Source organism: Plectropomus leopardus, chromosome 12 (assembly GCF_026936395.1).
Source record: "Plectropomus leopardus strain MGB_pleo_1.0 chromosome 12, ASM2693639v1, whole genome shotgun sequence".
NCBI classification, from domain to species: Eukaryota; Metazoa; Chordata; class Actinopteri; order Perciformes; family Serranidae; genus Plectropomus; species Plectropomus leopardus.
In genome coordinates this window covers 15,133,651-15,159,739 of record NC_142187.1, presented here as the reverse complement: position 1 = coordinate 15,159,739, position 26,089 = coordinate 15,133,651, and the positions used below count along the sequence as shown (strand labels likewise).

General features: G+C 40.8%; 2 protein-coding genes across 3 annotated transcripts in view; one reads left to right on the top strand and one right to left on the bottom strand.

The window, feature by feature from the left end:
• Positions 1 to 1,252: 1,252 nt before the first annotated feature.
• On the top strand, positions 1,253 to 9,378 carry gtf2b (general transcription factor IIB). Its single transcript, XM_042498372.2, has 7 exons — positions 1,253 to 1,380; positions 3,125 to 3,237; positions 5,389 to 5,522; positions 6,095 to 6,241; positions 6,868 to 6,997; positions 7,346 to 7,627; positions 8,839 to 9,378. Exons 1-7 carry the CDS (start codon positions 1,364 to 1,366, stop codon positions 8,970 to 8,972), a joined length of 957 nt encoding a protein of 318 aa, XP_042354306.1. The 5' UTR covers positions 1,253 to 1,363; the 3' UTR covers positions 8,973 to 9,378.
• Positions 9,379 to 11,205: 1,827 nt separating this feature from the next.
• pkn2a (protein kinase N2a) overlaps positions 11,206 to 26,089 on the bottom strand; it is a 33,924-nt gene continuing 19,040 nt past the window's right edge. For both annotated transcript variants that reach the window (XM_042497407.2, XM_088085228.1), the window contains exons 5-23: positions 24,230 to 24,359; positions 23,973 to 24,118; positions 22,702 to 22,915; positions 22,117 to 22,302; positions 21,834 to 21,943; positions 21,435 to 21,578; positions 20,703 to 20,778; positions 20,274 to 20,430; positions 20,043 to 20,169; positions 18,468 to 18,604; positions 17,912 to 17,987; positions 17,002 to 17,093; positions 16,706 to 16,882; positions 15,582 to 15,644; positions 15,418 to 15,494; positions 15,080 to 15,222; positions 14,855 to 14,962; positions 13,962 to 14,042; positions 11,206 to 13,874 (exon numbers count right to left, since the gene is read on the bottom strand). In XM_042497407.2, the coding sequence (XP_042353341.1) occupies positions 13,671 to 13,874; positions 13,962 to 14,042; positions 14,855 to 14,962; positions 15,080 to 15,222; positions 15,418 to 15,494; positions 15,582 to 15,644; positions 16,706 to 16,882; positions 17,002 to 17,093; positions 17,912 to 17,987; positions 18,468 to 18,604; positions 20,043 to 20,169; positions 20,274 to 20,430; positions 20,703 to 20,778; positions 21,435 to 21,578; positions 21,834 to 21,943; positions 22,117 to 22,302; positions 22,702 to 22,915; positions 23,973 to 24,118; positions 24,230 to 24,359 (2,448 nt within the window). In that variant the 3' untranslated portion in view covers positions 11,206 to 13,670. The remainder of the gene's footprint in view (positions 13,875 to 13,961; positions 14,043 to 14,854; positions 14,963 to 15,079; positions 15,223 to 15,417; positions 15,495 to 15,581; positions 15,645 to 16,705; positions 16,883 to 17,001; positions 17,094 to 17,911; positions 17,988 to 18,467; positions 18,605 to 20,042; positions 20,170 to 20,273; positions 20,431 to 20,702; positions 20,779 to 21,434; positions 21,579 to 21,833; positions 21,944 to 22,116; positions 22,303 to 22,701; positions 22,916 to 23,972; positions 24,119 to 24,229; positions 24,360 to 26,089) is intronic.

Below are 26,089 nucleotides of genomic sequence, written 5' to 3'. Positions count from 1 at the left end.
TGCATTTATACAACAGATATTTCATTTGTAGACAGATGTAGATTTCTTATTCTGTTAAAAGAAAATCTCACCAAATCAAGTGAGTCTTTGTGGCACTGTGTTGTTTCCCTCAGAGGCCTGCGAAGTATGATGCAGAGGAGCGGTCACAGATTGGTACAGAGTCAGAGACACAGGCTGGCACTGTTAAATAACAAGAAGACAGACCTTTTTTTCACTGGGCATCTTAGGATAAATCAGTACAGTTAAGAGATTCATCATTGCTGTACTGAAGTTTTAACTAGTCATTTATATAACTTTGTCATAAAAACTGATATTATTTATCTCAGTTTTATTGTTATGTTAATTACGGGTTTCCTTGTTTCCATGTGGGGCAGCCACACCAACAGTTAATCTTACATTCAGGGGAAATATAAAGTTTGTACCTGTTTGATTGCTGATTAATTCCTTGAATCATTTTCAAGGAACTCTCCCGTAAATAACAGTGTGATTTAGTGCTAAATATAGGGAAAGAATAAACAATGTCCTGTTAATTCACCTCCTATTAATCAGTCCTAATTAATCGTTAGCAACCCAGAGAGTTTCAGTCAGATCAGCTTGTGAGGTATTTTATGTCATCTCATTGGTACTGTATGTAAATTTGTATTGTAGCCTGCTGTTGCTTTGATTGTTTGTCTTTTGCAGTTTTGGGATGTAGCCTGATTTTGGTGATTTGTAGGCACATTGCATAGAAAGGATTTTAAAATAATCTATTAATTTTAGAGCCTTTCATTGCTGTTCTGTTCCCTTGGTCCCTGTTTACTTCCTATCGGTTACCAAGGAAACTATAAAAGGAGGCTACTGCATAAGTCAGCTACAGCATTAACACAAATTCAGCTGCAACATAAACAAGAAATCAGCTACGACATTAACAGGAATTCATTTTTAGCATTAACAAAAAATCAGCCACAGCACTGATGGAACTTCAACTCCAGCATCAACAAATAATCTGCTATTGCATTTACAAAAAAAAATTTAAAAAAAAATCAGCTACAGCATTAGCAAAAAAAATTAATTATTGCATCAACAAAAAATTCAGCTAATGAAAAAAAACAAAAACATTCCAACAACAGATCCTGTTGTCAAGGTTGAAAGAGTCTAATTTCGAACATGACCAGATTGTACACTTGATGGTATATCCACAGACGTCTGCATTAATTTGTCAGTGTTACTTTATTAACAAAATGTTGTAAAAGCGGTAAAATATTCCGGTTGGTTTGAGCCTTGTGGCTCACCGTACACCACGGAGCACGTGATCGCAAAAAGTTATAAATAGAGGTACTGCGGGCAATTATTTCTTTGACAAACGGGCGGAGTGAGGAGCGACATGGCGTCGACGAGCCGGTGCGTAGCAACTTTAACTAAATATAGCACCTCTTTCTTCTTCATATGTGGCTCTCAGATTGTCCCTCTGTAAAACATGTCGAGTTGGACATGATGAGAGACGCCTGTGATCCTCAAAATAACATCACGCCCTGCCTCGTACCTTTGTACGGATGTATTGTGCTCGGTAACTGCTACTTAGCTAGCTTGCTGGTTAGATGTTGCCAGAAGTCACTGTTCACCGTTACATTGTGCTCGTACTCAATAGCCTCGGTCGGTTATCGTGTTATTCGCGTTGCAGACTTGTTTTGTCGCCCCTTGGGGTCTTCTGTGGTTAACGAAATTATCCAGGGCTAGCGTAGTTTGAAGCTGAAACTTGTGCTAGAAACGTAGAGTCTCCGCGGAGTGAGCAGCGTTGGGTTCGTGTCGTTTGTAAACACATTACGGTCCGTTATTGCGCCCAAATAAAGCCATCGTGGACAGCCTCAGCGAGCAAACCCGAGACAAGCTTTGTATACTGTGTCAGGACGAAATGATGATCTGCGCCAAAAACATTGCTTCTCGTTCCTCTTCGGTGTTTTTTTCTCTCACAACCACAATCAGGGGAAGTGCTCCGTTTTTTCAGTGTGTAAATTTGAAGAAAGGGAAAAGTGGAAATGCATATTAATGATCGCGTGACCCTGATTTAATGTACATTAGATCATCTGTTTTGCTTTCGCCACATCATCGTGACGTTTCGGTTGTTGGATGTAATTCAGGAGTCAACGTGTACATGTTGTTATTATCATATTATATATATATATCTGAAACGATCAGTTAGTCCATCCGTAGATCCATCGGCAGATCATTAATCATCAACTATTTTTGATCACTTTTTTTCTTTTGTGTGTGAAAAAAAAAACCCTCAAATAGTCTCTGAGTTTCATGTGATGTTGATCTATACAATTTAATATCTTGGGTATTGTGAACATGTGACTTTAATATCGGAGAACCCTTTTCCCCACGGTTTTTTACTTTTAAAATGCTAAACAATAGATGGAGAAGATAATGGAAAGATTAACCCTTTGAAATCTGGAAATACATAACTTTCCTTATGCTGCTTTCAGACGCTGTCACAAGTAAAGTTTAAACCTTTCTTTCTCTCTTTCTATCCCTTTTTAAACGTATTTTCTTGTATTTTGGTTTGATCAATAGTGATTATGATTGTTAGTTGCAGTCCTAACTATGGCAGTTATCTTTTCATCTACTTTTTGTGCTTTGCCTTCAGGTTGTTTGATGTTGTCTATTAGCTGTTGGCAGTTAATCATGGATTGATATGATGACCCCTACTGGCCTCTGATTTTGTTTTTCTTAATCACTTGATGCACATTTTTAAATTTCCCCGATCCAGCAGCAGCCATTTTTGTGCCTTCAGCCTTCTCGGACAAATTATTTCTTCTCAGCAACAAAAGGGGGAAAGTAAAAGTGAAAGTGAAATATTTATATATAACTGCTGTATTAGGTATTGAAATGATCTGAGCTCTTTTGGTTTTCATTTGCTGTTTCCTCTCGTGAGTGATCTTTAACAAGCCACACACTTGCAGTTTGAATATTCAATTTGTTTTCCAGCTCTTGTAGATGAGACTGTAAAGTGTGTTTTGTGTCGTGACCTCTCTCTCTCTCTACCCCACCCTTTGTTTGCGTCTGTCTTCCATTTCCTCCCTTTACTGCCTTTTTCTTGCCTTTAGAGCTGTTTGATCTCTTAACTGCTATTCTGCTTTTTTAGTGGAGATGGTCTGACCCTTCCCAGAGTTCAGTGTCCCAACCACCCTGATGCCATCCTGGTGGAGGACTACAGAGCAGGGGACATGATTTGCCCTGAATGCGGCCTTGTAGTAGGTCAGTATACGCACTACAACATCATGTGCACTTGTGAATAATAGAGCTTTTAGTGTAACAACACATGCTTCTGTTGCATTTTACTTTCCTGTTTTTTTTTCTTTTTATTTACTCCACTCAGTAGACCTCTGTCACAGTCAGATATTCAGCAGATGCTAAACTCTCTCAGCACGTGTCTTCCTGAACCTGTTTGCTTTGGTTTGAGGGCAGCGCGTTTAAAATTTTCATGTGAACATCAGCTGAGTTGACAGGCTACACAAGGACACAGTCTCCAATGTGGGAAAGCTACCTGCAATTATTTAATTTATCAGTAATGCCATCTAACCTGCCAACAGATATTCATCTTCAGGATCTAGCAGCATTGCCACGCCTCCTTAGTTTATGTTGTACTCTGCCAGGTCAAAAAAAAGTGCACTTTGCTTTTTTTGATTAGATTTCACATCTCAGTGGTGATGTGGTTAAAATTCTGGAAAAGAATAACATCAGTGAAGTATTAGAATAAATGTTTAACAGTTATATCTCAGCCTGGTCTGGTGTTTTCATTTATCACCAAGGTGCATACAGTCATGAAAAGCACAGGCAAAGCGTACGAGGAAAAAAAATCTTTCAACATGTGATGCAGACTGTAGGACAAAGCCGCAGGGAACACACAGTTCTCCTCTAACGAGCCCGCTGAGCGGAGACCAGGTCAGGTGAGAGACGAGAGACGCCAGCCGCTGTCTGCTGCGAGCTAAAGTGCCCTCTGTTCCTGCTCCCATAGCTGTGGCTGCCCTCTGAGGAGATGAATGAATGGATGGTATAAAAAAGTCTAACAGGATTAAAATATCAGAAATCTAATCCTCCACCCCGCTGTGCAGCTCCAAGAACAGACAGTCATGATAACTAACTATATACCCTTCCTTTGTCACACCGTTTATCTTTTGTACATCTCAGATTTGATGTACGTGAATGACTGAACATTTGTTCAGATCATGTCTTGTTTCTGACTCACAGCACACAATGATAAGTAATGAAAAACAAGAGAGGGAAGGAAAGACGTTTGTGCAAGATTCAGATTATATTATCGTAGTAAAACTTAAAGTGGGCTGTGGACGAGCTGAAGAAAGCGCGCGGAGATAATGAGACGATATTATTTACAATATTTGAGTTTTAGACGCCGGAAGACATGTTTGCATGAGGGAGTTGTGCTGATATGGAACCATCTTCAGGTTAATTATTCCAGAGGGAGGAGAACAAAGTGGAGACACATAATTTGTGTGCACAAGTTGTTTGTATTTTTAGGTGACTCACACAATGCTGAATAAAATCTGTCACATGTATCAAAGTGCTGTGTCCCATTTCTGAGACTGACTCACTGTTTGACTCACTACAGTTCACCAATCTTGTTTCTGTCAGGGAGGGAAGAAAAAAACCTGTTTCTGAAAAAAAGGTGCAGCCGTCGATGCGCAAGATTGTATTAATGAGTAGTCCCCACATATATGGGTATTTTTTAAAATGTACATAATGTAATAATGAGGGGTTATTGTTAGGCCTCTGATTGGTCGACCCTTCCTCTTATTCCTCTTTGTGTGATTGGGTTACATAGTCATCTGTTGGTTTGGCGTGCTATGATAGCGCTTCAGTTGTGTTTTTGTGTTTTTATTTGGACTCAGATGTTTTTTAAATTTCTTGTGTGGACGTTTTTCTTTGTTTTTTTTTTTAAAGATGATTTTATGACAGGACAGCTTAAGTGTGAAACAGGGAGGGAGAGGGGACGACATGCAGCAAAGGGCTGAGGCCGGACTCAAACCCGCGGTGGCGAGGATGTGGCCTCTGTACACGGGGTGCCCCATGTGGACACTTATTTATTTTTGTTTTTTTCCGGGAACATGCGGATATATGTGGGCTAGGCCTAAATCTGGATGCATTTTGCATTTGAAACATGATTTCTTTTGTTGCTGCCGCGGCTAAAAACCATCTCATCAATGTCAAAGATTAAAACAGGCGGCGCTCCATCAGAAACACTTTAACTCTACACTGAAGTACGATATATTTTAAATTCCTACAGCAAATATACCAAGTCGGGCTTTTTGGAATGACGTCAAAGAAAAAGATCTTGAGCTATTTCTAGGTTTAATTTCGTACGCATCTCATGCATTTTCCTCTCCTCAGGTGACCGTGTAATTGATGTGGGCTCAGAGTGGAGAACGTTTTCCAACGAGAAAGCCCTCAAAGATCCTTCCAGAGTGGGAGACGCCCAGAACCCGCTGCTGAACGGCGGCGACCTAACCACCATGATCGGCAAGGTGAGAGACGGTCGTGTTAAAAATGAACCTTGTTTCCTGCGTTCTGTTAAAATCACAGTTGTTTTCAAATGTTAATGATAATTGTTGGAAAGTTTGAATATTTTTTGATTATTTCATGTTCGGATGGTATGCTGAAACATTAATGGCATTTACAGTTTTGATAATTATTTCAGCATTTTAATCATTGAGATTAAAGTGGAGATAGACGAAATAGAAGTTTTTGCTTTAACTAATCATTATGAAATAAACGTTGATTGCACAGTGTAAAAACTATGGAATAATGACACATTTGGCGTTCAGACTGGTTCCCCATAAATTTGGCTTTTACTGTGCAGTTGTTAAGGCCGATGGTTGCAATCTCCCTGGAAAACGAAGGCTCCATTTACGGCAAATGGAAGTGCCCTTGTAGCTTTCTCTAGTCACCAAAGTGGCGATGTAAGAGACATCAGTGACGCTGTCTGTGAACGTCTGCCGCAATCACAGTAAACCAAGTCCTGAAAAATGACTATGGTATGTCTTGGACTAAGACTACAGTGAGATTTCCTGGTTAACGCCCACCGTTTCCTCCACAGGGAACTGGCGCTGCTAGTTTTGATGAGTTTGGTAACTCGAAGTATCAGAACCGGCGAACCATGAGCAGCTCTGACCGGGCCATGCTCAACGCCTTTAAAGAAATCAGCACCATGGCAGATCGCATCAACCTGCCAAGGAACATCATAGTAAGTTTGTTTTTTTTTAAATATGATTGTGTAATGTACTTTTTCGAAATATTATCCTATTAGGTGTGAAACAAGCAGTGAAACAAAAAAAGCCAAAACAAGCTGTAATACCTGCATCATACTAAACGCTCTCACACACAGAGAGAAAAGAAAATCATGCATTTGAAGGCAAAAACACAGTTAGAAAGGGAGCAAAAGAAACTGGAAGTGAACTTGATGTAATTCTGTGGTTTATCATTGAGGAGGAAACTAAAGTGCAGGCTGCAGTTCTGCTGAAGTTTACACACGTGTGGGCTGAGGACGCCTTCATACGCGTGTTTTTGTGTAAAAGGCGTCTAAAAACTGCAGTTTTGTTCTCTTACTATTTATTTAATCTATTTTTTATAGATGTCAAACTTTTACAAAAAACGTTTATTTTGGATTTATAAAGACAAAAACCATTTAATCCCTACTCTCGGAACAAAACCCTGAAACTTGGTTGAATTTCGGAACAGTTTCGTTGTACATCTGCAGTAATAAAGTGTCTTATATCTTAGGTCTTACGTCTTGGGAAGATTGATGTTAAGACCTTTATTGAGAGGATGCAAATTAATTGTTTTCTGTAAATTAATGTTTTTGCTCTGCAGGACAGAACAAACAATTTATTCAAGCAGGTTTATGAACAGAAGAGCCTGAAGGGGCGAGCCAACGATGCCATCGCTTCGGCCTGTCTCTACATCGCCTGCAGACAGGAAGGCGTGCCACGAACATTTAAAGGTCAGAGGAAACGGTTTATTTTATTGTAAAATTTTGAGCTATCTGCCGTATTATTGAAGTTGCGACTGCTCTTTAGGAATAATTGTTGGTACAAAATCACCTACGGTGGCTAAAATGTTTTCACCATCTCGTGTTAGGAGAGGAAGTTATAGTTTGCGGATTATTTATCCTCTTGCCTCCCCGATGCTGTTTTGTCTGGCCGGTAAAAACATTTCACGACAGGGCGACCTCTGGCTCAACATATAGACCGAGTCCTCAAAGTCACAAAAGAGATTCACCAAAGAAAGAAAAAAAGCGGAGAATTTCTTCGACGTCTAAACGAGTTTCGCCCTCTCCCTCCCTCCACAGAGATTTGCGCTGTCTCGCGGATCTCCAAGAAGGAGATCGGCAGGTGCTTCAAGCTGATCCTGAAGGCGCTGGAGACCAGCGTGGACCTCATCACCACCGGAGACTTCATGTCCCGCTTCTGCTCAAACCTCGGTTTACCCAAACAGGTGCAGATGGCGGCCACCTTCATCGCCAGGAAGGCCGTGGAGCTCGACCTGGTGCCCGGCAGGAGCCCCATCTCAGTGGCTGCTGCAGCCATCTACATGGCCTCCCAGGCCTCGGCCGAGAAGAAGACCCAAAAAGGTGAGTGATGAGGCTGTATCTCAATGACAGTTATTTTCCACAGTTATAAGATCACAGTGCATTTCTTGAGAACCAAAAAAGTTCTCATGCAATGGACACCTTCACTACTCCAGGAAATAGGACGAACCTTAGTAACGACTTAGCAATGGGAGATATTTGTTGTCGGCCGAGCTCACAGAACCCTTTTGCAAAGATAGGAGTCCGAATTATCTCCTTACGGATAGTATAGTTTAAGAGAGACAGAAAAGGGGGGAGGGGGGGTGACAAACAGCAAAGGGCTGCAGGTCGGACTTGAACCTGGGCCGCTGTAAAGGTCTCAGTCTATAAAGGGGCACAGTCTACAGAATCCTGCTTTTACTCAGACCACAGTATAGATCCTCATGTACTTCAGAGGTCGTCATTCTGGACTTTCTGACCTGTTAAAAAATCTACACAAAACCAGATTGGAACGCAGACCGTGGACAGTTAAACTTGACTGAACAACAAACTCGCCGTGTATTCACTGAGAACATGTCCAGTATATAGACGGTTAAACCAATGTTAAGCTATTGAAGCTTTAATTTGTCAGTTTTATTGTGTGTGTGTGTGTGTGTGTCTCTCTCTCTGTGTGTGTGCGGGGGGGGGTCTGATGGTCAGGGCTGAGAGGCACAACGTACAGACAGCAGAGTAGAGCAGCGCGCAGGTCCAGGATAAAGCAAAAGAGGGGTACGAAGTTAGCCTGTGTAGTAAGTTTATGAAATGTTTGAGATTGTTGATTTCTAACAGTGTTTACCAACGTTCAGACCTCTTGATTTAGTTCATTTAATTATAAACTTCATCTCCCTCAGTGTTCTTTAGTGTTATTGTAGCTGATTTGTTAAAACCCAGAAAACTTTATCCTCATTTTTTCTCATTCAACTAATTAAAAAATAAATAAATAAATAGATTAAAAAAACAGAAAAAATGGAGGTCTGAACCGAACTGTGGACTTTTTTACGCCACTATTTAAGAGAAATGCTTAAAGCTGACAGACGGCAATACTAATGACCAGGATGGTTGTGTCCCTCTAGCTTCAGATATAATGATTTTCAGCTCAAACTTTCTCTAAATTGATTTAAAAAATCTGTCATTTTATTTCACACTTTGTTTGCACTTTTAAACGACAGAGAAGTTTTGAGGATGCAGTAGCTTTCAGATTCATGAGTTGAAACATGTCACCGATGCCTCCACAGAAATCGGGGATATCGCCGGCGTCGCAGACGTTACGATCAGACAGTCGTACCGACTCATCTACCCACGTGCTGCAGAACTCTTCCCTCCAGACTTCAAATTCGACACACCGGTCGACAAACTGCCCCAACTGTGAGGACGCAATCCCAACACAGTGACGATGTTTTCTGCTGTACTTACAGGACTGTGTTCTCCTTTTTTTAAAAAAAATCATATTTGTGTTGGATTTGGAAGATTTCTCTTGTCCCTCCTAAGACTCGGAGCCGTCGTCGAGGCGCCCTCACAGGAATATAACGGACACATTCCAGTGCTTAAATAAACGGCTTGCAGACTGTACTTACAGTATTTCATTTGCTTGTATATACTGTATCATGTATATATGTCCAAGTGGGAAAATGTAATTGATGCTTGCAATTTTAGGCCGGTTTCATACTGTATACATAAAACTTTGTTTTTGTAGAAAAATGACCTGGTTCTATTTTGTTAGTTTGTTTGAACTGTTCTAAGTAATTTAAACAAGAAAATAAAAGATTTTCACTAAAGCATGGTAATCGGCTCATGGTCTGAATAACAGTAAACGTTTGTTGATATAAAAGCTGTTTTACTATTCTGCTCGTGTACTTTAAAAGAACGGAAACTCCACAGCCTCTTTGTGAGCACTTAAGGTACAAGGTAGATTCATGAGTCATTTTTTAAAACATAGTTTCAAAATTAAATTAAGATTTGTCCTTTGATCCTGCTACATCATTTGGAAACACATACTGACTGGAAACATCACAAACTGGCATGGTCCGTGCACGGCCCGGACAGGAAGGCCCTACAGCGGGTGATTAAAACTGCCCATAACATCACTGGTTCCCATCTGCAGAGCATCAGTGACCTTGGTGAAGTGAGGCGTCTGCACAGAGCAAAAAGGATAAAAAAAAAGATGCAGAAGTATCTGCTGCAGAAGCACCAAACTACAGAGCAGCTTTCCTGTCCAGGCTGTGAGACTCAACTCCGACTGCAAAAGATGCAGCACGATTTAGGGTCAACTTTAATTTCATTTCTTCTTAAACCACGTTTAAGAAAAATGTCAATAAATGTACCTTGTACCTTGTCTGCGCACTAGTCATGTCAAATCATTTTTTAAGCACTTTTGACTTCATGGGAGGAGCATACAGCTTTAAATGTCTGTATTTTGTAGTTATTTTGCCACCGTTTTTTGAAGAAAACATGACTTCTAAACCCGCGGGTGATTAATATTTCTTTACAAAACTTTAAAAAAAAAAACCCAACTTTTTTTTCCATAAAGAAAACTAATTGGAATGGCATGTTTTTTTTTTTGTTTTGTTTTTTTTTAAGTATTTTTTTCTTCTTTATTTTTGGTGATTTATTTTTCTTTATTTTTAGGCGAATTTTATAGAAGACTAAGAACGTGGGGGTGGTATTATTATTATTACTATTTATTTTGGAAAGCACAAAATGACGCAATTTATTATAACCAGAAATTATCGTTGGATTTTCTAACTTCCGACGGTGAGTTTGAATCTTACGCAAGTGCCGCAAGAAAAAAAAGGTCATTGAAAAGTCATGGAAAAGTTTTGAAATGGTGTCCATGAAAATGTGTGGGAGCCCTAATATACAGGGATTCCCTCGTGCTCCCACGTGAAACAGTGAACAGGTGAGTGTCGCTGCGTCATTTACCGCGTTTAAACGTTGATCGTTGCAGGTTGATTTTCACGGTCCAGTCCGATGATACTTGTGATGGCGGTCCAAAAATATTACGAGTAACAACAAAAAATACTTTAAACAAACAAAAGCGGTTTAAAACCCGTGTGCTGGCGTTTTCCCGAGTGGACTGACTGAAGACACCTGGGACACTGTCCTAATTATCCCCCGTCCGGAGGGCTTCAAAATAAGAGCACAAAGATAAAAAATATATACTTCTCACCTAACCATGTACAGAAACTAAGGCATAGTTCAAAACGTGTTGGGCTCAGTTATCTTTTGTTTTGATAAACAAAAATGTCTCCTTCATATGTGATGGTAAAAAAAAAAAACTACACACTGACGCATATTACCTCATGTCCATGGCTACAGAAATTAAATTTGCAGTTTTGTTACATTTTGGGGAAGGTTAGCCACAGAAGATTACTGTAAAAATAATATTACACACAAAACTCCATGACCTTTCCAGAACTTTCCATGATTTTCACTAATTCCACACCAGCTTGACTATGTTAAGTTGTTTTTTCAGCAAGTTAGTTATGAATATTATATAACATTTCTGTCAAAAGATGCCCTCAAATCCTCCACACTGGACCTTTGAATACAAGACCTCCTTAAAAGATTCCACAGTGAAGAAAAGGTACAAATAAAAGCACAGCCACTATTACAAATGTTTAATTTGTGCATCATGATGGGCGACAAACAGCTGCAGAAATGCCTTTTCTTTTTACACCGGGGTGAACAGTTAACAGCTGTGAGACTTGAGCATTGGTGTACCATCCATAAAGTTTCCATCTGTTCTGGCGACAACATGCACAAGCAAAGAATAAAAAAAACCAACAAAAAAAAACTTTGTACAATCTATTTCCATCATTAAGAAATGTAGATAATTAAAAACTATTGATAAAATTAGTGCTTTCAGCTTAATTGTGTACATACAGTATGTATATATAATATACCCTGCCCTCCCCTGTAGTGATTCATATCAACAAGTCTCCAACATTTGAGTCCGTGTGTGACATGCAAACTGACAGAAAGTCATCAGCTGGTTCCACTGTGCCGGACTGATCGCAGAGCAGCGTGGGAAACATTTTGACAACAATCTAGAGTTACTGAGTTTCGCATGTTCTCCACCCACCCACCCCAAAAAAACGCTCAGCACTTTTGAAGGATCGCTGCACAACACATCTTCACTTTAGCTGTCAGCCCATCAATCAGATTATCTTTTATTATATCTTTTTTTTTTTTTTTTTTTTAACCATTGAGGAATTTGTTTCTCTGCTGCTTCAAGAGGGACAGGATGAATTTGGTTTTAGTAGCTTTTGACTGTGCGACTCACTTTAGTGTTTTCACTTTGACTGAGGTAACAAGGAAATGCTATCAGGTTCTCAAGTAGCCACTCAATGAGGAAAAAAACAAACAACTGGAATCCAATTGAACTCAGCAATTTTTCATTAAAAAAAATCAGATTTTATTGCTCCAAAAGATACTGCAATACCAAGCAGCACTTTGATTTTTAGGACTGAGTTCAGCTGAATGTCAACCTCAAGCTACAGAGCCACTAGAAGGCATCAGAAAAAAAAAAAAAATTACTTCTTGTGGCCAAAATGTATTTTTAATCATCAGCTCATGTTCATATAAAACTAGTTATGGTGGTTAATTTAACACTGGATGGACTGCTGTTTTATACTAAAGAGTATTGCTATTATTATTATTATTATGAGGGTTTTTGTTTGCAGACATGGAAGCAAAGACCGAAAAAACTTGAGGTGACAATTCACACCAAAATCAAAAATACACATTTTTCCTCTTACCTGAAGGGCAATTTATCAATTTCGATTGTTTTGGTGTGAGGTGCAGAGAGCTGAAGATATCATCTGGAGACACTAGATGGCACTCAGCTTGTGCTGCTCAAAGCGCCAAAAAAATACAATGTCTCTTTTCCAGAAATCAGGACCTGGTAACTTGAGATAATCCACAGACCTTGTTGTGAGCAGTTTCATGTAGGAACTATTTTCTTTCTACTGACCCTACACCCGCCAACCGTAACAATGCGCAGAAAGAAGCAGCTTCTACTCATGACTGCTCCTGACGGCGTGAGATGTAAACATTTATTGTGTCTTTTGCAGCTGAGCAGAAACGTCAGCTAGCTCAGTGGTGCTAAATGAGCTAGTCACGAATTCTGGAAAGAGACATTCCTGTTGAGTTTTTCAAATGTATTTTTTTGTGCTTTGAGCGCCACAAGCCGAGTGACATCTAGTTCCATTATTTTGGAGAGAAGGCGAACATCTCTACGGCTGATATCCTCAACACTCTGCACCAAAACATGGTGGAATGAGGAAAAATATGTTTCTGACTTTAGGATAAATTATCCCATGAAAACAGGTTGCGGACAAAGACCAGACCCCTAAGACAAACAGAACTGTAGTGTGAAGACTTTGACTTCAAGTCAAGAAGCAGCAGTTAGTAGTCAAGATGTTTGTTGTAGTGGACAGCTCAGTGAGGACACTTTGAGCACTTCAAACTCACTGGACAGCCGGCAGAAATGTCAACGTTAACAGTGAGATAAAATGTCCTTAGGCTGTGGCAGGGGCTTCGCAAATAAAGAAAGAAAAAGCACAACAATAAAATATACGACTGAATATAATCTGTACAGATCAATAAACTGAAGACAGTGACACTGGATAACATGATTGTGATGTTGCCCTCTTCTCAGAGTTCATATGAAAACATTCTCAGTGGTCAGACAATGGACACGACGACAACGTGAGCGGGAGGATGAAGCATCCCTCCTCTTCACTCTCCAACAACAGAGTTTTGTTTGTTTTCTTTATCTTAAAAAAAAAAAAAAAGTTCTTCATGTGGATTAAAAAATAACTGGGGATCCTCAGGAGGCTTTCGGACTTTTTTCTTCTCAATGGCACAGAGTTTTGCCCGAAGGCTCAGGGAGCCGCATTCGTTGCTCCTCAATGTTTTGGGCAAGGAAGAGGAAAGTTTTAAAATGATGTGAGCTACAGTCATTGCTGTGTTGGTTCACAGTGTGTGTGTGTGTGTGTGTGTCTGTGTGTGTGTGTGTGTGTGTGTGTGTGTGTGTGTGTGTGTGTAGACGGGGCGTCAGGTGAAGCTAACACCAGTCAGCGATGTAATCAAAGTCAGAGAACATGTTCTGCTCGTCGGAGTTCAGCGCTCGGGGTTCCCTGGGCGGGGTTAAGATCGGAGCCTCTGAGGTAAATTCATCGTCGAAATTGCTGACGTCGTTGGCACCCTGAATCGTCGGCACGAACGGCGGCTTCACCTTCTTAGCCAACAGTCCGTTCCAATCCATGTTCTGCCGACAAACAGAGAGGGTCGCATTAGTGGGGTTTTTAGTTATTCATTACAAAACAGTTGTGCAAATTCTGTTTTTGTTTCTCACCCTGAAGAATAGATGTTTCTTGACCTCCTCTGCGTCCCTTTCTCCCGCTCCCAGTCGCCGTTCTGGACTCCTCCTCAAAAGCTAAACACAAAGAGAAGCAGAAAATATAGAAATTACAGGGTTTTTACTGGCATGTTTCATGCCCTCAACTGGCTCATGGTAACACTTTTTACAAGAAAACAAAGATATGATTAAAATAATGGATATTAAATGTTCATCTGTCCCGGTAATATTTGTTCTTTAAGTACTCTTAAGTACTAAATATTACATGACTAGGTTAAAGAAGTACTTCATCAACAAAATCCGTGTTACATGGCATATGTCATTGGAAATTTCTCGCATGTCTCCATGGAAAAAGGCGAATTTATTGATGTATTGATTGGGGTCCACGTTTCACAACAACAAAACTGTACAAAACAGTTAAAAAACTCTTACACAACTTGTACAGTATAATCCAAGTCGCGTTTCTCAAGATGAATGCTCAGTACTTTCCAAACACATTCATTTTTACTAAAAAAACCCCCAAAACATTTCTTTCTCTTAGGCAGTTTAGTGAGCGTCACACAGCACAGCACCAACACGTCTGCGTAATGCTGGAGTTGTTGTTACAGATGGCAGAAAACGTGAGGTTTTCATGAGGACGTGGGTTTTGTTGAGGGCTGGACGTTGCCGTCTCATAATTCTCTGCACACGAGAAACCCTGAAATATGAAGCTGATGCACCATGAGGACACACTCTGGTCATTTACTGAATGAAATCGTCTCATCCTCGTCAAAGTGAGGATTTGTCGGGAGAGAAACACAAGCACACTTTGCACTGTGGTGATTATTCAGCTGTTCTAAATCTGTTCACATTAAGACTGATCCCTTCCTTCTCAGTCTATCTTTACGCACCCTCCTCATGATGGAGATGGCCTCTGTCGAGAGGAACCGTGGGTAGCGGACTTCGTCGTTGACGATGCTGTCAAACACCTCCTCCTCATCGTCGCCGGGGAAGGGTGACTGAAAAGAGACGTGCCAAGATGAAAAAGTTGGAGACGTGACAGCGGCATCTGAATGTGAATCACTGACAAAATGTACCCAACGCTACTGAATCTTTACTGAACAACACGCACTCACCTCCCCAACCAGCATCTCAAAGATGAGGACGCCGAGCCCCCACCAGTCCACAGCACGAGTGTACGACGTTTCAGTCAAAACCTCAGGGGCTAGAAACTCTGGCGTGCCGCAAAACGTGCTGGTGCGATCCCTGAAACCCATTCCTGAAGGCAAAGCAGATAATGTTTAATAAAGGACCAATCCTCCGAAAACTATTATTATGTCCCTTTTAATCCATCACTGATAATGTTGAAAATATTCCATTTTAATTTTCAAGCTGCATTATATTGATCTCTTGCAGTTTTTTTGTTTAATCTCGATGTGTAAAGCCTTTAGAATCGTGTGGTTCTCAAATTTACCTTCTTTGCAAAGCCCAAAGTCGGCAATCTTCACATAGCCCTCTGTGTCCAGGAGCAGGTTATCCAGCTTCAAATCTCTGTGAATTAAAAGAGTTTATAAGACGCCGTGTTCCTGAGAGATGAAGGTTGGAGTCAAATGACTTCATATGAATCAAAATGCTTACCTGTACACAATCTTATGGTCATGTAAGAACTGCAAACCCAACACGACACAGGCTGCATAAAATCTGCAAGGGAACAAAACACCCATTTTATTACACAACTTGAGTCTCACTGAAGGGGGTAGAGAGGATTGAAAGTAATTTATTCTGACATGGAAATTATCTCTGTGCTGCTAAATGCAAGCAGAAAATAAAGCTTTCAAAGAATACCTATCTGACCCCGTTATATTATCTGTGAAGAAGTTGTTTTTCCTTGTCCACGATGAAATAAAAATCCAAATCTGCAGAAAATTCCTGATGAATTTAAAACATTTAAAAACAGCAATACTATATCAAAACATCCGTTCAAAACTCTCACACAACTCATGCAGTATAATCCAAGTGTCATTAATTCAGTCGTACGCTCAGTACTTCCCAAATAGGCCTTTTCTGACAGGGAGGAGAACCCACTGCTCTCTTCAGAGCCAGACTACCTTAAAAAAAACCTGATTTTTACCTCGCTGAACACAGGAGCTGCTGCTCTAACGCTACCTCGATCAGTTAGTTAGTTTTATTGTGTGACTTTGGTGTTTTAAAGGCTTAGTTTGGATTTACCAAAGTCACACAATAACACAAATGAACTAACTGATTGAGGCAGCGTTAGAGCAGCAGCTCCTGTGTTCAGCGAGGTACAGATCACAGTTTTTGTCAGCGGGGTCTGGCTTTGATGAGATCACAGATGAGTTTCACTTTAGTTCAGTTCCCGGTCAAAAAAGACTGTTTGGGAAGTACTGAGCATAAGTTTGGATAAATGGGACTTGGTTTATACTGCATGAGCTGTGAGAGTTTGTAAATGGATGTTTCGATAGAGGGGTACCCTATGACAAGTTTTATTTGTTGTATTCTTTGTTCACCGAGGAGGCATGTTTTAAAAAACATTTTCTTTCTGAATTCAGTCTGCTCAGTGGTGAGTGACATACAAATGATCATTCTGCAGGTGACGTTTTCCTTTGATGGAGTTTACAGCATAAATGAACGCCACAGCCCACCGATGATGAAGGCGTGAATCAAACAAGACACATGACCCTGATCGACTACAGTTCACTGGCTGAGAACGTATGGTCAGGTTTTGACATTTAGACACTCACACGGCCCGGGGCTCGGAGAAAACGTCGGCGTGGATGTGCATCATCAGGTCGCCTCCTGCTGCGTACTCCATGACAAAACAAACATGCTCCTGCGTCTGGAAACACGCAAACAGGTTGACCAGGAACGGGTGGCGGACGCTGTTCACCGTTTCGAAAATCCTCTTCTCACACATCAGACTGTCAAAGAGAGGAGGACCACTTTTATAACAAACTAAATGTTCGATCCATTTCCATCAGCAGTCTTGCGGTATTTTTTGGCAGAGTCACCAGTCTGAGCATAAACTTTGGGTGTTTACCTGTCCACCTCGTCACGAGCCACAATGTCTCCCTTCTTCAGTGCTTTGATAGCAAACATTTCCCCCGTGCTTTTATATTCTGCTAACAACACCTGAAGAGGGGAAGCAGAGGAGAGGGACACTTACAAGTTGAGATCAAATGAAAAAAAATGGCTTTTTACCCCTTTTTATCACATACACGCTCATATTGTGCACCTACTTAACAATGTAGTAGTACGCTAATTAGAGTGAGTTAAGTTAATCTAAGTTTTGCCAACAGGTTTGTGCAAGTCTAAAGTTAAACAGAGTATTAGTTTCAGTGTTTTAACATTTGTAACATTATAAATGTGGACTTTAACACAGAAGAGCTGAACTCATTTTGACAACGAGAAAAACTGAAATATAGATGCAAAGAGAAAAAAAAATGTGACAATTAAGACCTCAAAAATTCAAATAAAAAAATTAAATCCAAGACATTTTGAGACTTTTGAGGACAAGCAGACACCCTGATTATTTCCCCCTGACTATCCTGTTTTATGCATAACAAAAATTGAAGCTAGATTCTTGAAAAACTGTGTCATCTGGCCTTTAAAGGAACTAAAACTCAGCTTTCTGCCTGATTTGGTCTGTTGAAATTAACCTGAAACGTTTAGTCGATTAATCAATAAATCAACTTACAAAGAATGAATATGTAATATTTAAGGTGAAAAAGACAAACATTTATCAAATCCAAATTCTGAAATGTGAGGACCTGATGCCATTCATCACATGTGAGGGTCAAACTTTTTGTGGGAAAATTACTGGGAAAAATATAATGAGCATTTTTTTTATTACTTTCTGACCTAAAAAAACAAAAAAATCAAGGAAATAAACATACTGATTCACTGAAAATTTTAAATAATCATAAGCTGGATGATCAAATTAAACATACCTTTCCAAAGTGACCACGTCCGAGGACTGCCACACATTTGAAGTCTTGGAGGCTGAAGTGGAACTGCTCTTCTTCCCTAGAAAAATAATTGTGTCTCCATGAGTATCCACTGAGTGAAATACTGAGAGACCGGCATAAAGCTGGTGGTTCGTATGCATCACAAATGCTTGCGGGTCGTAACTCTAATGTTGCAGAACTAAAGATTCAAAGCCAGGGGGCAGTGTTTACACCCAAGATATACTTCAGCTCCACTGAACACTCACATGTCAGAAAAAATAAGACTGAACAGACCTTGAAAAGATGTCAAGATATTTAACAACAATAACTTTGGCCAGCTGCCAGCCAAATACGGGTTTTTAAAATCTTTCTTTGCTGTATTGTTGTAGGTTGCTCATCCTCACAGTTTGGGAATAATTAACAGAACAACACTGAACAGAAATAAATGCTTTCTTCTCTCCTCAAATAAGGACTCTACTTGGAGCAGCATAACAGCAGCCAGTAACTAAGTAACAAAAAAAAACAAGGGAAAAAAAGAACAGGCGCCTGGCTCTGTTACCTTATCTCTGTGTCTTTCTGGAGGGCAATGAGCTCCAGGTCTGGATGCTGCATCTCCTGCTCCACCACTCGGTCCAGGTCGGGCTTCACCACCATGCTGTTCCTCTTGTTCAGGAAGTCAAAGGAGGCGAGAGCGTCCTGCAGAGAGGCAACAAAGAGGAGGAGGATAAGAAAAGTGAAGACCATAAGTAAAATAGGGAAATTGTTGATATTTATCCAACTAGAAATGATCAGGATTGAGCTTTCGGCAATTATTTGTTTCTGGATAATTACAGTTTATTTGTTGTGTCTTCATAAATTTCACAAACGTGCTTTGTTAAGATCTGCTTGACTGATCTGCAGGACACAATAACGGAGAGACTGTTTTTAATCAATTCAGTTTTCTAGCTTCTGTGACTACCACTGGATTAACACCAGGGCCACACTGCCCGCATGAGCAGCACAGCGCTGCCGCAGCACATCCAGAGAATAGAAGGCTCACCGATTTTTATTGCGTGACGCCCACGTTTTTAGCAAAAAGCAAAAATGGTCTTTTGATATCCATATTTACATTAAGCCTCCTTTCACTATAGTTTCAATCTCTATAACTACCACAGACCTGAAGAAATACATAAATATCTATAGTATTTAACCTTACTTACAACTTTTATTTTACTGTTGCTGGCAATATAGTGTCTACAAGGCTCCATAAATAAATAAAGGATTGACTTTTATTTGTGAAAAAATAGTAGTGGTAACAGCAGGCAGCTCTGCAGCAGCGCTGCAACAACGTCAGTGTAAACACAGAGTGAGCAGCTCAGTGAGGAAGCCGTCATGTGCTGCTCATGCATGCAGTGTGTCCCAGTCCATCTTTGGTTACTGTTAACCCTACAGATAATCACCGCTGACAAACACATTGAGGTGAACATATGTCAATACATGGGAAAGGTCTTATTTAACCCTGCGCTACACATGACCCTGATTTTTAAATTTCAGGAATAAATGAATGCTGACATTTAGTCTTGACATCTACAAGTTACTGAGACAATACTGTTTTTATTTCTTCTCGCCTTATATAATTTAATCCACTTTATTGTGGCATCAGAGAACTTCTTCAGCTGGTGCAAAATGTGGCCACATCTGTTTTTAAAGCTGTGATTAGCTAGCTGCAGTGTATCTCAGTGACTTTTTACATCCTTGCTGTCCTCCTAGAAAAGGACATCTGATAAGCTGCTGATTTCCACCCATGATAGTCGTTCAAGGTGTGAAGGCGGCCGTGCTTTTTCTGTGACCAGGCCCAACTCTTGGAACTGCATCTCTACATGTTCGATCAGCCGCCATCATCAAATGTTTTGAAAATCATGCTAAAAGCCCACTTGTCAGTTTCTTTTACCGTGTAAAGCATTTTGGTAAGCCACTGGTTGTTTTTAAAACTGTGCTATACAAATAAACTGATGTGACTTATTCGAAGTTTTTGAGCCATGTGGGGGACAGAAAATGTTTGTGTTGTTTAGCTTCCGCTCACATTGAACTGACTTTCTGAATGACTCTCATATAAGTCAACAATACCAGTAATTCATAGATCAGATCACTGTACCTGTACTTCCTCCTTGTCAGGCATCTTATCCTGCACCAGCGGCTCCCGGCTGTCGTCAGGTACTGGGTAGTGTTTGGGTCCTGGAGTGGGCTCTTTGTCAAAGTCAAGCTTGGTCACCAGTGGGTCACTGTGTATGAGCAGAGGCTGTTTTTAACACCACGTCCAATGAAGTTTTAGATTTAGTTTACTCTTGAATATCCTCAGTCCATCTCTGTATGAGTGTGTGAGTACCTGCAGGGTGTGGGTGAACCAGGCAGGCTGCTGGGCCCCGTCTCAGCCGCCTGCGGGCTGAAGGAGTTGGTGCTGACGGTCGGTATGGCTCTTCTCACCAAGCGGCCCCAGGTGGCGATGTTGATGTTCATCTGAGGGGCTCGCAGGAAGGTTTTACCTGATAACAAAGAGGAGAGCGAGACACAAGAAGAGGAGAAGAAGAAGGGCAAAGAGGTAACGACGTTTGGAGAGGAAAATGAGGAACAGAAAGAGGACAAAAACAAGGAACACGTGAATTTTATGAGATAATCCCTCTCTTTTTTCTTCCACCTTCAGGAAAGATTATTGATGTATTTAATGAATCCAAGAACCAGAAAATTAACATAATTTGATACAAGCCTGTTTCAGCAAATGTACAATTCTATGATGCCAGTCTGAATGCTGACTCACCTTGCTGCTTTGAGAAAATCTTCTTTTGTCTTTGAAGCTTTGGTCGTCTCTCAATGACAGGATTGAAAAATGTTACCTGAACAAGAGAAATGAACATTTAGACAACAAAGAAAACAGCTGATAAAACTGTATGCAAGGCAGAAGACGCGTCCAAAACATTAAAAGTAAGGGTTTGAATACAAATCTGTCTTAGATTCATCATTATCGTCTCAAAACGTCATGTCTTGATGCAGAAAAGTCAGTAGTCCATAATTTAAACCCAATTCTTGACGTTATGATCGGCTGTCACAATTTTGGAAGACTGGTGACACATTATGGACACAAAAAAGGCTACTTCTTTAGTTTTGGTGAGAATGGCTAAGCACGAGCAACCGCAGATGAATAAAATCTGACCGGCACTCCCGGGCTTAAAAGCTGGTGCATGTAAACACTGGTAGTGAGCAAAAATAACTCATGTATAGAAGTCAAGAATTTTGATGCATCAAGATACATTATTAGTTGTGTTATAATTGCATTGTAGCCCTCTGCTTAGAAATTCTCTCGACAGATGTGTTCAAACAAAACTATCAAAAGACATTTCTGTTGGTATTCAAACTCGCTTTTGTATTTTTTCTGTCCATTGCCGTTACCAGGAGCTGCTTCAATGTTACCGCTCAACTGTCACCACTGGAGGTCAGTAACACTGGGTGTATGTGTGTGTGTGTGTCTGTTTGTGTGCATGCGTGTGTGCACCTCAGCAAACAGCATCCCCTGTGGCTCGAGGTAAAGACACATCCCATGACGCTGGTTGTCCAGGAAGTCCTCCAGCCGCAAGAACTTGACAGCACAGAGCGATCGCCAGTCACGCCAGTACACCGAGATCTCCAGCTCACGGGACTACATGACAGAACCAAACACACACACACACACACACACACACACACACACACACAAACACACACACACACACACACACACACACACACACACCAAACAGATGTGAAATACACTGACTGTGTTGCCCAAACACAACACTGAGTCAACAGCACAGATGTAGGTCAAGGGCAGACATGTTTTTCGTGTGTGTGTGTGTGTGTGTGTGTGTGTGTGTGTGTGTGTGTGTGTGTGTGTGTGTGTGTGTGTGTGTGTTACCCTGTCGAGCTCCAATGTAAACTTCTGGTCCCAGGCCTGGTTGCTGACCGGCTTCCAGCTTGTTTGGCCAACTACTGTGTTGTCCAGCTTCAACACCGCACTGATTTCATCTGAGGAAACACGCAAGTTTTTTTTATTAGCGTCTGATTTTTTACTGACGCAACAACTGTGACTGCAATTACAGACGAGGTCTTTCCTTTGGTCCAGTTGTGATTCATTTATCATGCACTACTGTTTAGTATTTACTGATTCGCAGACAGTGTACTAAGTCAGATCTACTCACTGGAAAGCTCATCGCTCTTCGTCAGGTTCCGCGAGCTCACACTGCGGTTTCGGTTCGCTCGGCTGATGAAGGATGAGCGCGTCTCGCTGGGGCTCCAGCCGGGCAGTGGGACAGATGCAGCTTTGGAACGACCCGGGACATTTTCCAGAAGGTCCTGACAGCCCATGAGCCTGACGTCTAACGTGCCTGGAAGTGAGGCGGGATTATACACATCCATTTATCACACAATCCGTCTTTATATTCAAATTTTCCAAAGTGTTTAGGAGTAGGCGTGTGAGCTTTTCTTTTGGGCATGCATGTCTACCTCTGCCTTACAAACTATTGACCAGCTGGTTTGTGTACAGCCAACTGTAAACAGGCAAGAGGCAAAGTCTCGAAAACTGCAGTAAAAACCCAAAGAATGCTCCAAAACCTGAATAATATAAGCATATTCCACAGCTTAATCAGAAAATGCTACATTTGGAAAAAGGCCTAATCCAGAACACCCAAACACAATGCTGTTTACATGACCCAAATCAAATTCAGAATACTGTCATCGTGGAATATTATTGTGCATGTAGATGTAGTCGGTGTGTTTTTTGTTACCTGTGAGTGCAGCGGGCTTAGTCACGGTGCTGTACTGGGTCTGTGTGGAGATGATGCTGGATCTGGGACTGAGGACCGGTGAGGACAGCAGGGACAGCTCTTCCACGATGCTGCTGCTGCGGGGGTGGTTTTTGGGCAACTCACTGAGGCGTTGCTCCAAGGAATATCGCAGGAGGTCAAGCTTTTGACTGGACTCGTTAAAACGTGCTTGGGCCTGGAGAGAGGAAGGAGGGAAGGAAGTACAGGAGAAGCAAAGGAGGTTGGGAAGAAAGGAAAGGAAGGAAGGAAAGGAAAAAAGCGGAGGTGGAAATGAGAAGGATGGAAAAGAGATTTACATGATCTGTTTTACTTTAAAAGCCTGCGATACTGTTTCTCGTGACGACAGTCCTTTTCCTGCTGGTTTAAAATCACCATTGGGTACATTGTGGACAAAACTTCAAAACTTTTCCATGACTTTTCAACACCCTGTCTTATCCTACTTACCAAGCCCTTTTCCAACCTATCTGCTTTAAACTCAATTTAAACATAATTTCAGCTAGCTGGCATAAATGAAGGGGGAGTCGAAAGGCAGGAAGAAAATAAAGAAACATACGTGACAGTGAACAAAACGTCACACGTGGATGCATCTTAGAGCTGCGTTATGTCAACAGCTTCAGAAAATAAATCTGCAGTTATGTTACATTGAAGGTTATCCATGGAAGATAACTGTAACAATTTCATTACATACAACAAAGTTACATGACTTTTTCAGGCCTGGAAAATGTGATTGTGAAATGTCATGGATTTTCCAAAACTTTTAGTGTTTTTTTACTAATTCCATGACTACTCCAGGTTTGGAAAATGTGATTGTGAAAATTCATAACTTTTTTTCTTGTCTTTTTTTACCCTAATTATAAGACAGGTTGAGCATTAAAAAGGGGAGAGAGGGGGGATGACATGCAGCAAAGGGCCGCAGGTTGGAGTTGAACCTGTGGCCGCTGCAGTGAGGACGTAGCCACTGTACATGGGGAGCCCGCTCTACCAGGTGAGCATGTGGACGCCCTGAAATTCCATAACTTTTTACAAAACTTTCGATGATCTTAAGTAATTCAATGACATTTTCAGGCTTGGAGAATGAGATTGTGAAATCCCATGACTTTTCCGAAATGTTCAATGATTTTTGCACATTCCATGACTTTTCCAGGTTTTCCATGACCGTGGGAACCCTGGGCAGAGGATGTGAATTTTACATGGACATTAACTGAAACACACAGGCAAACACAAACACCTACCTCTGAATGTGCTCTCTTTTCTGTGACTTTTCCCGAGCCCAGCAGTTTCATGACATTCTTGGCTCCCTCTGCCACAGCGGACTCGATCTTGGCGTGGTGACACAGCTCCTCAACCCGAAGGTCCAACGGACTGATGATGGGCTTGTCTAGAGGAAGAGGAAGGACACATTTCTTTAATTTAGCAGTAATTGTCCATAAGACCTTGTGTGCACTCATAGAGGCATTATCCAAGGCTAATTCTCACAGCGAAGGCTCACCCATCACATCGTTGCTCTCGAAGCTCAGCTCGCTGGCCTGGCTGGCCTTGAGGATCTGCATCCTGATGAACTCTATCTTCGTCTTGCTGTCCTGAAGCATCTGTTGGGCAGTCGCTAGCAACTTACGATCCTGTGAACAAAATTAGAAATGAAACAATCCCTGTTGATGGGAAATATCGCCATTCATTAACACACTTTGATAGACACTCCTGTTTAAATCCAAAGCTTTGAATAATGTTTTGTGTTCTTTGTAAAATAACTGGACTTCACAGATGACCCTAATGGCACAACATCCCTTCGTCACTCATTGTGTTTGGTTGTTGTGAGCGTGTAACACAAACACTTCAGTTCATGCCCTTAATTGGAGCCAAAGAACGAGTGACCACATGGAAAATCTTATTCATCAAAAAAGAAGTGGAATCTCATTGTGTGTTGTAGTTGCTGACCTCCTCACTCACACACACACACACACACACACACACACACACACACACACACACACACACACACACACACACACTCACACTCACACACACACACACACACACACACACACACACACAGAGTGGAGTAAGCAGACTCCACCCGGAATTCCTCAGAAGTTTAAATCCTGGTTGTTGATGGCGCCGCACGCAGGAAAGACCTCTGTCCAGCAGGCATTTCCTCTCTTACATCAGGACAGGACTATTTCCAACTGGAAGGTGCCTCCGTCTGTCTGTCCGTCTGTCTGACCGAGGCAGGTCACTGTGTTTTGTAAGCAACTTCCCGTGGTCAGACAGGACGGAGCATGTGGCAGTTTTCAGTCCTTTACTGTACTACAGTTACACACCAACACTCTGCCGATGTCTCTCTTTTTCAAACCAAACTCAAAATTCAATGAACTTTCATGTCATTGAGTAAAACTCAAGGACACATATTGTGCAAAAATTTGAAATGATATTCAGGTGGACAAGTTTTTGTTTCAGCTTATGATTATAAAGGAAATGTTGACTGCACAACGTAATGGCTGTTAAATAATGGCATCAGTGTTTAGATTTGTTCCCTCGTGGCATCACTTTCATTATGAAATTCTGTCTGCCACCAGGTACTATCTCCGCGGGAAAGTGAGGGCTCGATTTAAAGCACAGAGGAACTGCATCAACTATTTTGCAAACAAAACAGGAAGAGGATAGCGCTTATGTTTTCCCAGTAGCTTTCTGTAGCTATTCCCAGTTACCAAATAGATTCAGTGTAAGTTCATTGCAGTTACTTTCTCCTCTGAGGAAAATGGAAAGCGATCCAGCTGTTTTTGCAACAGTGGAGCTAACAATAATACCACCTGGAAATGACTGGAATTAGAAGGTTACCACTTTAAACAAAGTTAGACATAAAATTTCTCAAAATGTAATATTGATATTGTCTTGCAATCTTTCTAAACCTGTCTCATATCAACACAAATTCAAAGAAATTACTGACTTGCAAAGATTTATAATACTTTGTAGAATTCATTGTAACATTACAAAGTTGTTTTTTTTTAATTCTACAATTTCTATTAATTTTGCATTGCTGCTTAGTTTTAAACTAGGATGAATTTTTCAATCTTTAAAAAAACTGTATTAATATTGTTATTTGATAGAGGCAGTATCCTAATAAGTCACATTTGGCTTCCAAATCTCTCCTGCACAACGTTCAAAATTTTATAAATCTTTAAATTAAATATATAAAAATAAATTATTAATATAAATATTCTAAATATTAAATCCCTTTTTTTTTTATACAAATGCATGTGCAAATAAACTTAACAGAAAATCCCTTGCCCAGTTTTTCAAAGCATGATTCAGATTTTGTTAAATTTGGACAAGGCCGGGCTAGCTGTTACCC